At 37.6% G+C, this 15,287-nt stretch overlaps 1 protein-coding gene across 3 annotated transcripts in view; it reads right to left on the bottom strand.

Moving 5' to 3' along the window:
• The window catches only part of LUBEL (Linear Ubiquitin E3 ligase), a 284,647-nt gene that overhangs the window by 85,790 nt on the left and 183,570 nt on the right, over positions 1–15,287 (bottom strand). For all 3 annotated transcript variants that reach the window (XM_069842059.1, XM_069842058.1, XM_069842060.1), the window contains exon 3: positions 654–807. In XM_069842059.1, coding sequence (XP_069698160.1) covers positions 654–807 — 154 coding nt within the window. The remainder of the gene's footprint in view (positions 1–653; positions 808–15,287) is intronic.

Here is a 15,287-nt window from a genome sequence, read left to right on the forward strand (position 1 = left end):
TTGATAATATAAATAATATTCACGACAAATATATAAAAACAGAAGAGATAACGAATCATAATTTAGCCGACCGATAACTTTATAACATGGTCTACATATTCTATATTGGTACATTGGCTTTGCGCCGAGAGATTGTATTGCATTCTATTCAATACAAAGGCGTACTTTATCTTATCTCTTCGCTTCGCCCACGTGACAACTATATTTAGCTCCCTCGTTCCGAACTTGCCGAGGTCATATAGGCCAATAATATTTATCCATGGTCATCAGTTGTCGACAGTACATACGAGATAATCTCGTAAGCAGGAAATAATCGATTTAGACCGACCAGACCGGTTCAGAGTTCGTGTCTCGTGATGGTGTTGGTCGTTGTGCCATCTGTTGACGATTATTGAACTACATCAAGCCGGCCTCGACTGCAAACCCTAAAGCCTATATAAAAGAGCTATCTGTTAGTATATATGATCTAGGCTATAACATAATTAACATTGTTTGCACAAAAACCAGGGATAATGCAGCGTAGATTAATGATTGTCTTTAATACGCTACGTAAGGAAATGTTTTTATCAAATAGTCAAAGTTGAGCGCATACTTGAAATTAGTATATATTTATTTATTTTCCGGATTATGTATATGACTTCGATGTCACTTACCAGCCGCTGCTGTTTTCGCGGGAAGTGGGGCGTTACTGTATGCTTGTCCCGGGAACTCGATGACTTCATAATCCGCATCCAGGGACGGAGGTTCTGTTGTAGGCAGCGGTGGCGGGGCATTTTCATCTGGCCTTCGAGCGTTCTCCCGAGCTTGCTGCAAAGACAGAATACACACAAATGTAGGAGCACGTCATATTAATTCAGATATCTACCCTCTTAATTCAAAATGATTTTTCAGAGTCGGTGAGATGAAACACTGATTTTGGAAAAATGGTGGAAGAAGACGCCTACCCAGGAGTTAGAGTAGGGATTCACCCTCTCCTTTAGGGATATGCTACTGGAGATAAATGACAGCTGTGATCAGTATGGATGAAGATAAATCCAAACAAGACGAAGACCATGGTTATCGGAAGAAAAATCAAGAAGGTAAACGTGCGAATTCTAAATGAAGCAGCAGACCAAGTGGACAACTTCAAATACTTGTGGTGTACTAAAAGCAGTAACATAGCTGCTGCCAGGAAGTCAAAAGGAGGATAGCAATGACAAAGTAAGCTTTTAATAGAAAAAGGAGCATCTTTTGAGGGCCTCTGAAAAAAGAAGTAAGGAAGAGACTAGTGAAGCGCTTTGTGTGGAGTGTAGCATTATATGGTGTAGAAACATGAACAATACGATGAAGTGAAGGGAAGCGACTAGAAGCATTCAAAATGTGGATATGGAAAAGAATGGAGCATGTGAAAGGAACATACAGAATAAGAAATGATGTGTTGGAAAGAGTGGATGAAGAAAGAGTGATGCTGAAACTGACCAGGAAGAGAAAAAGAACTTGGTTGGGACACTGACAGAAGAAACTGCCTACTGAAGGATGCACTGGAAGGAATGGTGAACGGGAAAAGAGTTCGAAGCAGAAGATATCAGATGATAGACGACATTAAGATATATGGGTCATATGCGGAGGCTAAGATGAAGGCATAAAATAGGAAAGATTGGACAATGTTGAGTTTGCAGTGAAAGACCTGCCCTTGGACAGAAAACAATGAATGAATTGAAAAGCTAAGACTGAAATTTAATATCGCTGTCAATTATTAATTACTTTTAATTCACTACATTACGAAAATGTTTAATGAGGATAAGATAATAAACTACAGTATATTAAATTATACAAAATATTTTGGGGGTCTGCCAAATACGAGCTTCAAGGGTGAGATTGGGGACCACTGACCTAAACTAAAAGAGGAGAGAGATTTATTTATATGTATATAAAAGTACGCCATCTTTAGCATAACAGCAACGAAGTTCAATAACTAATTTGAAAGTGTAAATAGATATAAAGGGGAAACTATCTTATAGAAATTCGAATCTTAATGATGATGTACTCTTTGTAAGGTACTGTGTTCTTTTTTTTTAACCTTATTTTAATCACAGTTGTACAAATACGTAAATGCCATGTGAATTTATCTCTTTTTGAAGCTATGCAAGCCAGAAGAGTTAAATAAGAAAACGCATCGTCGGATGTACAAATTTATTGTATTTTATAGCGCCGATGAAAACAGTAGTTGCAGCTCAGGATTAAAGGCCAAATGAGTATAGATGACTCGCTAGCCGTGGGCGTGTCGTTTTCATGTTGGCGGCACTGCAATAACGTCAGTAGCTCTTTTCCGTATTTTAAAATAACCGTAGCAGACCAGCCAGATCAGTAGCGCAGCTGCCGCGTGGCAGAAGCTCTGCCTGTCTGTCCCGCGTCTTGTGCCAGCGATAATTTCCGGTGCCTTGTCGCATCCTTCCGCTATCTCCCCGCCATTCCACCCACAACATAAATGTGCTTTTGTTTGTATGGGGTGTTGGCAGGATTTGAGGTTTGGAGTAGGTCAAACTTGGTTCTACAGCATCAGGGGCGTACGCAAGAGGCGGGGTTGGGGGGCGTTACGGGTTAAAAAGATATTTAGATTTGATTTGTTTTTATAGTTTTCCCTTCTCTTGTCAGAGTAACAAAATCTACATCGACATAAGACATAGTCCTCTTACCCGTCCTTCAATACATTCATCATACCACTTTCATTCTTCATCCTTGATGAGTTCGATGTTTTTTTTAGTTGTTATTTAACGACGCTGTATCAACTGCGAGGTTATTTAGCGTCGATGAGATTGGTGATAGCGAGATGGTATTTGACGAGATGAGGCCGAGGATTCGTCGTATATTACCTGGCATTTACCTTACGATTGGGGAAAACCTCGGAAAAAACCCAACCAGGTAATCAGCCCAAGCGGGGATCGAACCCACGCCCGAGCGCAACTTCAAACCGGCAGGCAAGCGCCTTAACCGACTGAGCCACGCCGGTGGCAGTTCCAGTTCCATTATTGTGTTTAATTAAATTTATGTCAATATATTTGATTATTTCCACGTATTTTCCTGTTATGTAAAGTAAAGTGTCTTACCGGTCTTACCTATCATACACAAATATCTGTTGACTAAATTATATAAATGATTATTGTGTAAGTGTAATAATGACACAAGTCCACAACTGTGGTGTAACAGTTAGCGAGTCTGGCCGTGAAACCAGGTGACCCGGGTTCGATCCCTGGTTGGGACAAGTTACCTGGTTGAGGTTTTTTCCGGAGTTTTCCCTCAACCCAATATGAGTAAATGCTTGGTAACTATTGGTGCTGGACCCCGGACTCATTTCACCAGCATTATCACCTTCATCTTATAACCTAAGATGTTGATAAAGCGTCGTAAAATAACCTACTAAAATAAATAATGACACAAGTATTTTTATTATACAAAATTAAATAGAAGTTAAAATTTGTTAAAAATTGGATGGCTGTGAAAATATTACATTTCAAAGATTTTATAAAGATATTCATGAATATAATATTAACAAATATACCGTAAAATAATAATAATAATAATAATAATAATAATAATAATAATAATAATAATAATGATACATAAAATTTAAAATGCCGACAATGTAAATTGTAAACAATTTTAATAATAACCCTCCTTGATAAAAATCCTGCGTCCGCCACTGTACAGCATGAATGTACGTCTTTCGATCGATTTTTCAGTGATGATCAGTGAGCAAAGGAACATACCCTAGGGGGCGTGCCCGTCGATTAGATGATTTTTATTGCCACGATACAGAAAGTGCTAGGGGATTCATGAAATAACCTACAAACAAGTCATCATTGTTATATCAAAACCTCGTAAATCCGATCACCGCTGAAATCGAGGTTTCGGGCATAACGGTTGCAAAATATCGATCCTCAATGATTTATGAACGCGTATAGAAGAATGAACAATACATTTTCCGTAAGAGGCAAAATATAAAACCATGTACATAAGAGCGGAGGAAAATGTTTCAAGATCTGTAGCGCGGTTCATAAAAGGGTATATTTTAATTCCCCCTCAGCATAGATACAGTATATATAACAGAAAAGCGAAGCGAATATCTCGTCAACATAATATGACCGAAAACTTTCGATTCGGAGCATGCGCAGTGTAGCATTCTTTGACTTAGAAAAAACTCGAGTCGCTCAACTTATGTCCCTCATTGTACTACATTGAAATGATGGCATGCATGTCAATAAAAAAACTTCGTATAATTAATGTTTGTATATATACAAATTTCTAGTGTTTTATTCTGTGAACATAAAATCAACATAATGGCCAGCGCGAAGTTTTGGTAGTTATATCTTGTGAAAGCGCCTGCTTACGCTCCATATATTTTTGTTCGTAATGAAAAATGTTTTCTGAAGTTCCGAGGTTTTGGAATAACAGCGACGATATAATTGCGTGAACTGTTGTTTATGCTGTTCGTAATTGTTATTTGGAGCATGGTTCCCTTTGCTCAGCCTATAATGCAACAGCTCCATCCAACTGAAGTGATGTGTGTATGAGGCAGTGGCGGTTCCTCGGGGGAGGGAAGGGAGGAACGTCCTCCTCACATTTTTATTCTTTTGAAAGTAAATACCAAATAAAATATGTGCCTTGAAATTCGAGGAAGATTCGATAATTTTTAAGTTCACAGCTATAAGAAAACCTCGGTTGATCGAGTTTCAAACGATGCGCGCTCATATGCTGCTAGGAAACTGTGAGAAAGATGCGAGATTGTCTGTGTAGAGGAAAGTCAATCCATTCCTCCTCTACTGCAGTTAGCACACATAGACAACAGCGCACTAGGGGCCAGAGAAAGAAGCAGAGTTTTAAAGCGAGTAAATGAACGGAAAGGGAGGAGATCCTCCTCTGAATCAGCGCATGGGCGGGAAATAGAAACCGACTGGTCGTGCAGCAAGCTCGCTACCGCTGCCATCTAACGATGCTGCATTCAACCAGACTATAACACATCTAGGAGGAGGCACAATAAAAACAGTTTTAACGCAAAGCTATGAAAGACACCATAATATAAACTTTTTTAAAATTATAAATCAAAAATATTATTCTTTGCACTTTATATAGGCTACTATTCATGGTTTGAAACTTTCAAGGAAATCTGAAAGTTAAAGTCGGGTTTATATAAAACAAAGTACGTTAGTATTGCAAATCTTTTTGGCCTCTGAAATTCACTTCCATTCATTGTGTACTGGACAGGGCAACAGCCAAGCTGTCAGTTTTGTACAAATATATTTGAAATTGAAAGTAGGTACTCCAAACTACATTATTTTTAACATAAAAAATTGGTCACCGGCAACTTTGAACAATAATGGTAGTATGACTTTACAAGAACTGATATTCTTCAAAAGCATGTGATACTGAACTTGTAAAATGTACATGTGGCAACACAGACCACGTGGGTGGGTGCAGTGTTCTCGCTTTTCTCAGATTATTTCCCATTCCCATTTCCGCGATTCCGATTACGTGTTAGTAGCTATAGTCTCTTCCAACACGTGCGATGCTGTAGTGTGCTCGAAAAATGCTGCGAAGTGAATTTCCTTGTAATTGTTAATTTGTGCAATTATTCAACAATGAATGGAAGTGAAAACATGATATATTTTGGACAATTTAGGAAACTCAGTTTACAAGAACAGATTATTGCTATACAGAAGGGAAGGCCAACCCCAACACTACCTGGTTTTACATGTATGCATGTAGGCTTATTTGTAGCATGTTTCATTCAAGAAGGTGTCATTTCGTCCTGTTACCTTCTTTCCTCCTCTTAAGAAATACGCAGGAGCCGCCCTGGTATGAGGGGACAGTACTATCTTGCTAGCTGCTTTGTAAACACTGTATTATTCTGTGTGTACTTAACTTCAGAGTAAATGTGCCTCAACTTCGAAGTCTAATAATGACGCCACAACTTAAAAGAAAGTGTGGCCGAGTTTCTCGTACGAATCTGATAAACGTTTCACGTTAAATATACATTTCGATAATCTCATGGAAATCTACAAAACATAGTAAACTTTAAATGAACTGCACTTGCTTCAATTGCGTAATGGAGATAGAATAAATTGTGGTGATAAGGATGATATTAAACATAAAGCGGAAGGTAATAGAGATTCTACAGCATACATGTCACTGTGCCAAGTTCAGCGTCTGGCTGCTTAAATTTACCACCTTTCGAGTTACGTCAGTGTTAGGTTTGCTGATCATGCTCCTTTAAATGACTTGGTTTACTATTTATGATAGTATTTCTGAAATATTACCAAAATATGCCTATGTGATAGTGTTATCAACAGGACACATAATGACAACTAGTGAAATTTGTATTTTGTAACTAATTATAGCGATTACATTCTAAACTATCATCTATTATGAATGTTCATCTATTACTTGCCTCGAGGGAATGCTCGTTGAATACAACACATGCTTCGTTCGTTCCGCTAATGGCAGTCATACTTGAACTTTGCCTCAACATGCAACTGCAGACTATACCAGTTAAATTGTAGGTTCTAGTTCTGCAGTGCTCGGGAAAAGTGACACAAGTCAGTTTCCACAAACCTTTTCTAATAATTTATTGATAACTTACGGAACAACTGCTCGCTTGGAAAAAAAATACATAAGTATTCCTCCCATTACAATAATTCATACAGAAAAAAATCAAATCGACATAAACCAGTGTAAGTTGTCAATAAATTATCAAAAAAGGTTTGTGGAAACTGACTTATGTCACTTTTCCCGAGCACTGCAGAGTTTATAGTACATATTTTATCCTGTACAGTTGGCCTTTTTTGTGTTATTAAAGTAAGTTGTTTCAACTATACTTTTATGTTATTTCTTATATTACGCTCTCTCTCGACGGTAATTTTTATAGGTAGCATTCAGTTCACATTTGGCAGAGTAAAGATCTTGACCTGATAACAGTAGTATAACGACCTTTCAAAACCTTTCGGCTGACATTCGAAGAAAAGAATTGCATATAAAATGATTACCACTTTGTTCATTTTTGGAGTGAGAGAGTGTGTGTGTGTGTGTGTGTGTGTGTGTGTGTGTGTGTGTGTGTGTGTGTGTGTGTGTGTGTGTATGTATGTATGCATGCAGTGACGCCAAATTTTTATAAACATTGGGTGGGCTCTAACACTTGATCATAATTTCCCAAAAGAATATCATAAATCCTCCCTTTAATGATATTATTTTTTCTAATATTGATGTGACTACGGATAGTATAGGCCTACACAATATACTGCAGAATGCTAAAAATAACAAAATGAAGATCTAAGAACGATTTTGTAATGTATGTATACCTGGTAAGGTTTATCTTGTCTCAGTAGCAATAAAACCAAGTCCCTTCAAATGAGGGCGGAGATTATAGGAGGATTGTAAATTTTCAGGATTCCTTTCAAAACCTTGTTATTGTACAGGCTACCGGAACTCAGTTTCTTGAAAGACAAGCTCAGTGACGGAACTACATAGTACGAAGAGAGATATTTTATTTTGCGCTACAGAATGGATCAACTAGTCCCTTCCGCCACTGGATGGATGGATGGCACCGCTCCATTCCCCCTTCGCCATAACAACACAGACGAAATAAGACATATCTCCTTTCTCTATCTTTTCACAGTGAGACAAGATACATCACATAGCCTTTAGTTAGGGGCTATGTTCCATTTACTTGTAGGTAACATTCTTTTGGATTTTATATGAATAACAATTTGTTCCTTCATATTAGTAACTATATACAAACAAAATCTCTGCGTTATCTTGTGCGTAGCTGTTGTGCACACTTATCCATTTTTAGTAATTAAATAGAACGTTACAAATATATAAATATTTTAACTTGGGGCTTGCATTTTTTTCTAACTATAAATTTATAATACGGAAGTGGACTCACTATTACATAGCACGGAGTGATGCAAATGTGTTTCTCTCTATAAATTCGTCACAAACATCCTCTAAATTTAACTTTTCAGCACTATCCTTATGTGGACTAGGAGAGAGGAATAAAGTGCACACCAACAATGCATCCTTACTTATTGAAGTTTCATTTCAATAAGCGACCATCACATACATGCTCGTGTTTAGTCAACTGTCCGAAGACAGGGTTGTACCTCATAAATGACACTAGTAAGGCATCACTCGTGAGATAACTAAGCCAGGAAAGAATGGAAAAGGAAACGATGATGATGATGATAATAATAATATAATAAATTAATAAGACGACAAATTATTGGGTTGGCTCAGGCCCAACGGGCTCATATAAGTTGGCGCCACTGTATGTATGTATGTATGTATGTATGTACTCGTAAGTTTGTAGGTGTGTATGTTTGTCTATGTATGTGTGATTAGTTTCTACGTAACTTGTACTCCATTTTTTCTCTATTTTCGAAACATAATTTGTGTCTTCATATAGCAAGGTTACCAGATTTTTTTTCACAGTTTCCGGGAACAGATATAAACATATGAAAGAAACTGCTTTTATCATTTGTGTTTGTTTGCCATTGACTTATACTGGGTGTTCATTTCAAAGTGTGTCATGACGTCACTGTTGTTGGGTCATCGATTTGAAGCGAGTTTCAGCTTATATGTTAGAGAAGTTGCCTATTATTTAAGGCGTTCTTCAATCTGAACTTGAAAACGTGTACGGTATAACTTGAACGTCGTAGCAACAGATGGCGGTCTGTACGGTCTGTGTGCCACCATAACCTCCTTCGAACTGTGTTTTGCGCCGGCAAGTCGTACGCAGGATATTTGTTATCATCCGTTGCGTACGGTAACATTCCACAACACAAATCAAATGCTCCGTGTCTATGTTGACCGTCGAAGTTAATGTCAACAAATACGTAAGTAATCGTCTTAACCCTCTCCACATATCCCGACAGTACGTATTTCCAAACAGTTCACATTCCTGCCACTACCGGCGTTACCGTACGTATCGGTAGGTACTCTTCAGAATGAACGCCGTACTTGCTAGGCAACTTCTCTACCTCATAGGTTATACACCTCTGCGTAAGTGTAGGAAGATTGAATTCTCTAGGCTCATCGGCTAGCCACATGACGGCATACAGCGAGCCATGACACACTTTGAACTGAACACCCAGTATTGCTTTTACACACTTTAAAGAATTAAAATAGGCCTACTCCTTCTGTTTACATACTAAAAATATCCATAATACTTTACTACTTAATCTAGAGGTATTTTTCAGAAGAGTAGATTTTTTAAGCAGGTCTTCTCTGGATCCCAATTTTTCAGCAAATTCCTGACAGGTCATGTTGAAGTTTTTTTAAGATAGTGACCTGGCTCGAACTAGAGATGAACAAAACTAACTGCCGCTCTCGCTCGCTGTGTTCGTTGCATTTGTCTTTCGAGTCTCGTTTAGTCATTCTCGTGCGCTTCGAATCTCGCTCATCATTCTCGAAATAGCTTTTGGTCGGCGTGGAAAGATTTCGTAACTTTGAAATCATTGAAATAAATAACGTTATAAATGTTTAAATGAGACAAAAAGACAAAACAGAATAGTATCTTACTTATAAAAATGTTTTGGTTCTATTATACATTACCTATTGTTACAAAAATAGAAGAAAAATATCAATTCTCAAATAAATTTACATTTCTAAGAAACATAAAACATAACGTTAATATCTTTTTACTTGAGATTGCACACTTGAGCTCAAACATATTAAAATAAAATTCATAGCCTTTTAATAAAGGCCTAATAATTAAATAAAGATTGGGGAATGAATTATTATACACTGAAAGGCAGAGATGATGTTTCAAATAGACTATTTGATTGTTTATACATAAACAGTTGCCAAAGTAGATAAAAGTTCAGTTAGGTATAAACAACTGTGGCGATTCAAGGCTGCTTGACGTTCGGGACTTCGGGAGTGATCAATCTCGACGTCTCGATATGCTCACAAGCAGTCTTTACGTCAACGACGCGACGTATAGAACATTGTCGTGCGGATTTTCGGCTTTGCGGGCGCTGTTAGTCTTGCTTTCTCGAGCGTTGTTGATCTCTAGCTTGACAAGTTTCTAAACTCATTCCAGATGTTTGTCATGTCCACAACATGTTCATAAAAAAAACTCTCTCCTCTGAAGCATTGCTTCCAAAAAGACACAGAAATAGTTCAAACAACTTTTAGAGTTGTGTACAGAAATTCATTTTCTCGGATAAAAACTAAAAAGTTTGACTCCATTTTGAGCAAAAAATAACATTTTCATCATTCCACTTTGAATTTTCTCTGAAGTCACATATTTTTTCCAGCAAGATATTTCGTCATATAAATTATCTTCATTCAGATCAAGTCCATCTACTGTATATTTGAAGAACAAAAATGGATTCTCTCTTCAAATTTTTCTCTTTTTGGAGAAGACAATATGCAATCCACAGATATTATCTTGTAAAGGAATACACCAGGCACTGAGATATTCAACAGCATTTTAATAAAGTTATAATAAATTATAGTGAAAACCGGGGATATAATGGGGACAAATTATTAAATCTGGGAGCATTTCGGAGAAGAATTTTGTCTGAGGCAAAAAGAAAAATTTGGGGACTGCCCCTAGAAAAGAGGGACGTCTGTTAACCTTATAATGTATGACTACTAAAAAGGTAAAGGTAAAGGTATCCCCGTAACATGCCATGAAGGCACTTGGGGGGCATGGAGGTAGAGCCCCATGCTTTCCATGACCTCGGCACTAGAATGAGGTGGTGTGGTCGGCACCACGCTCTGACCGCCTTTTACCCCCGGGAAAGACCCGGTACTCAATTTTATAGGAGGCTGAGTGAACCTCGGGGCCGTTCTGAAAGTTTGGCAACGAGAAAAAATCCTGTCACCACTTGGGATCGAACCCCGGACCTTCCAGTCCGTAGCCAGCTGCTCTACCAACTGAGCTACCCGGCCACAATGTATGACTACTATCTGACTCAATGTTCATTTCTTAAATTAATATTTTATGTCTCCATATTAATACAGTAGAGCATCGATTACCCGAAAAAATTGGGGACAGGGGTGTTCGGATAACTGATTTTTCGGATAACCGATCATTTACGAAAACAAATTGTACCGGTGTCATAGGAGCAGTATGAAATAAAGAAACACTGATATTAAACACAAAACTGCACATATAGTATATACTGTAGTTTGTATCACACGTCTTACAAATAACACAGAGAACTGACTAACCTAGTTTGACAAGTTCAAAATGGCCATTAATGTAGGAAATACAGTTTAGGAAAAGAAGTAAAAAATTTTCTTTCCTTCAGAGCTGAGACTCGTTTCTTTGCAGCCAAATCTCGCAAACAGCACTAAAGGAACTTCTACATGGCGAGCGCGCAAATTTGAATTTGCCGACTGGAACGCTTTCGGTTAACCGATGTTTCAGTTGATCAGTATTCGGATAATCGATGCTCTACTGTATATACGTATTTTAGCTGCAATAAACTTCAAAAGAATGATGCCAAAACGGGCAGAAGGGCGCGAAGAACAAATTAAATACATTTCGACACAAACTGAGGTCGGAAGATGCCAGTGATATAAGCCCTCGAGTGAAGACGACGATATGAGAATTAATGTGGATGCATCTTATGTTTCCTCTGCCCCACCTCCGAAGTCCTACTTCGTTCTGAAATAGCCCACACATTCCTTGTATAATTTTTTTACACCTCGCCCTAAGGATGTCTTCGGATACTTTCGTTGTGCAAGTGTAAAATGAAGATTTTCTTGTTATTGTAAACAATTTTACGTTATTGTTGCGGTTGGCCGTAAAGAACTCGTAATGGGCCTTCAAAATGTGATGTCTGAACGCCGTACACAAGTATTTCAAACCGTTTTATGTGCTGTAAAAAACAACACTGTAGTGCGGTAGCAGTTGTAAGTATGCGTTTTCCTGCCGTTGAACCTACATTTACGCGGTGCCAAGTTTGTTCTATTCTTGTGTTTTTACAGATGAATCAGCCCGCTCCTTCCCCGTGTCTTGATCTTGCTCAGACTTTCCAGCGCGTGTTGTCGCTTCTCCACATTCTGGTAAGTAAACTTATCGTTGTTGAATCACTTCCGTTAAACAATACACTCTTTTCGTCGGATGGACGAAAATGTGTATCTTACATTAATGAAAAATTTAGAAGTTTAGATAATATTTTGGATTGTAATCTAGAAGATGATGTACTTGGTGGTCTAGTGGTCACCACTCTTGCCATTGAGTCCGAGTTCTCTGGTTCAAACCGGCCGAGAGCGATTAACAGCTTTAGCATGATTTTTTCAGAAGGGAAGTCAGTGGCGGTGCGTCAATAAGAGCACGTGAGCACCTTGTTTCCATTGATGCACGACTAGTTTTATTATTTAATACCGTATTGACGTAGTGGGGATGTATAATATCAGAATCGAGTATTTAAACTTCCCGCATCTTGCATAAAATTCTTATGTAAACTTGGCAACATGCGTTCACGTACAAGCCGTCCTCTTTTCAAGAAGGTTACAGGAATTTCAAGCATGCGCGGGAGAAAATTGTCTTTCGTTGGCCGCTTATGACTCGTCAAGAGCACAAAGCGTTAAGTGAACAGTGAATCTATCCTACAGATGCCAGGTGCATCGATGCCTATCGTTCACGTGCTATATCTCGAGGAGGAAATTTAATAGTCTGTATTTTAGCCTGTAGGTGTCAACATTTCTCACTGTCGGAACGTTTACTTTGTGTGGATGTGTGTACATGCTGCTACGAGAGTGTAGTTTGCAAATTACTATACTTTAGTGTTAGCATAATAGCATAGTTTGTCTTTCAAACACGTGCTGGCTGAATGTGATGGTGGTATGAATTTAAATATCTGTATGGTGGTGTATATTATTTAAGAATAATATTTACTGGCATGTATTTGTAGTAATCAATTTATGCTAATGGGATTACAGTACTGGTATAGGCTATAGTGTATCAGTGTGTTGTGAACCAAAATATATTACTGAACACACGCTTTTGTAAATAACGGCACTGTGGTATGTATTAATTTTTAACAAACGTAAACAATGAACTCTGTTCAAGCAATTTTGAATAGTAAAGAACTGTGTAAACTTGCTTACCAGGAAAAATTGGAAATAAAAAGACTGGGTTTCATTATTATTATTATTATTATTATTATTATTATTATTATTATTATTATTATTATTATTATTATTATTATTATATGTTTTGAATTTATATACGGTTTTTTCGATAGTGAAACATTGGAATCATGACATTTCATATTAGGCTAAACGTACGTTTTCAAATTCTCTTCCATTTTGGAACACAAAATTATGAACACACACAATATTTTATCACGAGCCACCATGACGAAAGTGAAACTGGAAGATCTTTGTTGCACGTAAAATAATCCATTCCCTGAATAAAGTGTGCTCATCCATATAGAAACCGATATATCAATATTTTCATAATGAATATAATATCGATATGCGATCTAACACTTCATTTTTCCACTCATCACTATTCGCTTATATTATCTGAAGAGAAAAGTGATTAGGTACTCAAGTTAAAGTCGAACTGTTGTAGGTGATATCAGTAGAGCCAGGGTTTTGTGTAATTACTAGAGCCCTGCGTTTGGTTATTTTGAATACAAGTTAGCTGTACCTCGATCATACTAGCTTCACGCTGCGGTCTCTCTCCGCACGCTTCGGTACTGTGTTTACATCTATTCGTGTTTACATCTATTCAATTTGCTTGTCTCGTACATGTACTTCAACAAGTAAGCCTGTTGTACATATGGAATGTTGTGGACCATAAAATTTTGAATCGACATGTTGTCACTCTTTTCTTCTTTTTACCACACATCCTTTATCGTAGGGACATTTGCTATTAGTAGTTGAGAGTAGAGTAGAGCAATGTTACTCGTGGAGATAAAATTGTTCCTTTATTCAGGAAGAAAAAGATCTGTTTCATATAGTCAAGCTGTCACTTGGGAAGAACTATTTTTTCAGTCATTTGGGACCACGTTTATAATTTCTCTTTCGGAATTGCACTCCAGAGATAACAGATAAGTACCTTAACCTTTAGGGCATGGAAGTTAACCACTTCCCTTATTATCCCGAGTTAACTCGAGTTGCTAATATATGTCAAAATTTATTAACCCGAGTTAACTCGTTTGAGTCCCATTGTCTACTTCACAGTGATTTTTTAGTATGTAAGAAAATTAGTGATGTACAGCGATTCTGCAATATTAAATGACCTCTTTACGAAAATAAAAAAATATGACACTTTTTTTCACAAAACTGGTAAAATAAATAGTAAGGGAAGAGGTTAAAGGACCAAGACATTTGTAAAGAAAATAAAACCGTTGCGAAAGTATGTAGGTAGTACACAAAGAGAAGGCCGATGGCTTATGCCATGATGTTGACATTGATAACGATGAAATGTTCAGCACAAATCCGTAGACCTACCTCCACTTACAATAACACAGAACATCACATAGACTACGAATAAATGTCTATACCCTACGTAGAATTCGAATCCATGACTGTGGTTTTCACGTTAAAACTTCCCTTTAATTGTCGGATACTGTACAGTTTTTCTGCATATCTACTTCATTGGAATACTACACATATTATTATTATTATTATTATTATTATTATTATTATTATTATTACTTACTTACTTACTTACTTACTTACTTACAAATGGCTTTTAAGGAACCTGAAGGTTCATTGCCGCCCTCACATAAGCCCGCCATTGGTCCCTATCCTGTGCAAGATTAATCCAGTCTCTATCATCACACACCACCTCCCTCAAATCCATTTTAATATTATCCTCCCATCTACGTCTCGGCCTCCCTAAAGGTCTTTTTCCCTCCGGCCTCCCAACTAACACTCTATATTTCTGGATTCGCCCATACGTGCTACATGCCCTGCCCATCTCAAATGTCTGGATTTCAAGTTCCTAATTATGTTAGGTGAAGAATACAATGCGTGCAGTTCTGTGTTGTGTAACTTTCTCCATTCTCCTGTAACTTCATCCATCTTAGCCCCAAATATTTTCCTAAGCACCTTATTCTCAAACACCCTTAACCTATGTTCCTCTCTCAGAGTGAGAGTCCACGTTTCACAACCATACAGAATAACCGGTAATATAACTGTTTTATAAATTCTAACTTTCAGATTTTTGGACAGCAGACTGGATGATAAGAGCTTCTCAACCGAATAATAACACGCATTTCCCATATTTATTCTGCGTTTAATTTCCTCCCGAGTGTCATTTATATTTGTTACTGTTGCTC

The sequence above is a fragment of the Periplaneta americana genome, chromosome 12, assembly GCF_040183065.1.
Source record: "Periplaneta americana isolate PAMFEO1 chromosome 12, P.americana_PAMFEO1_priV1, whole genome shotgun sequence".
NCBI classification, from domain to species: domain Eukaryota; kingdom Metazoa; phylum Arthropoda; class Insecta; order Blattodea; family Blattidae; genus Periplaneta; species Periplaneta americana.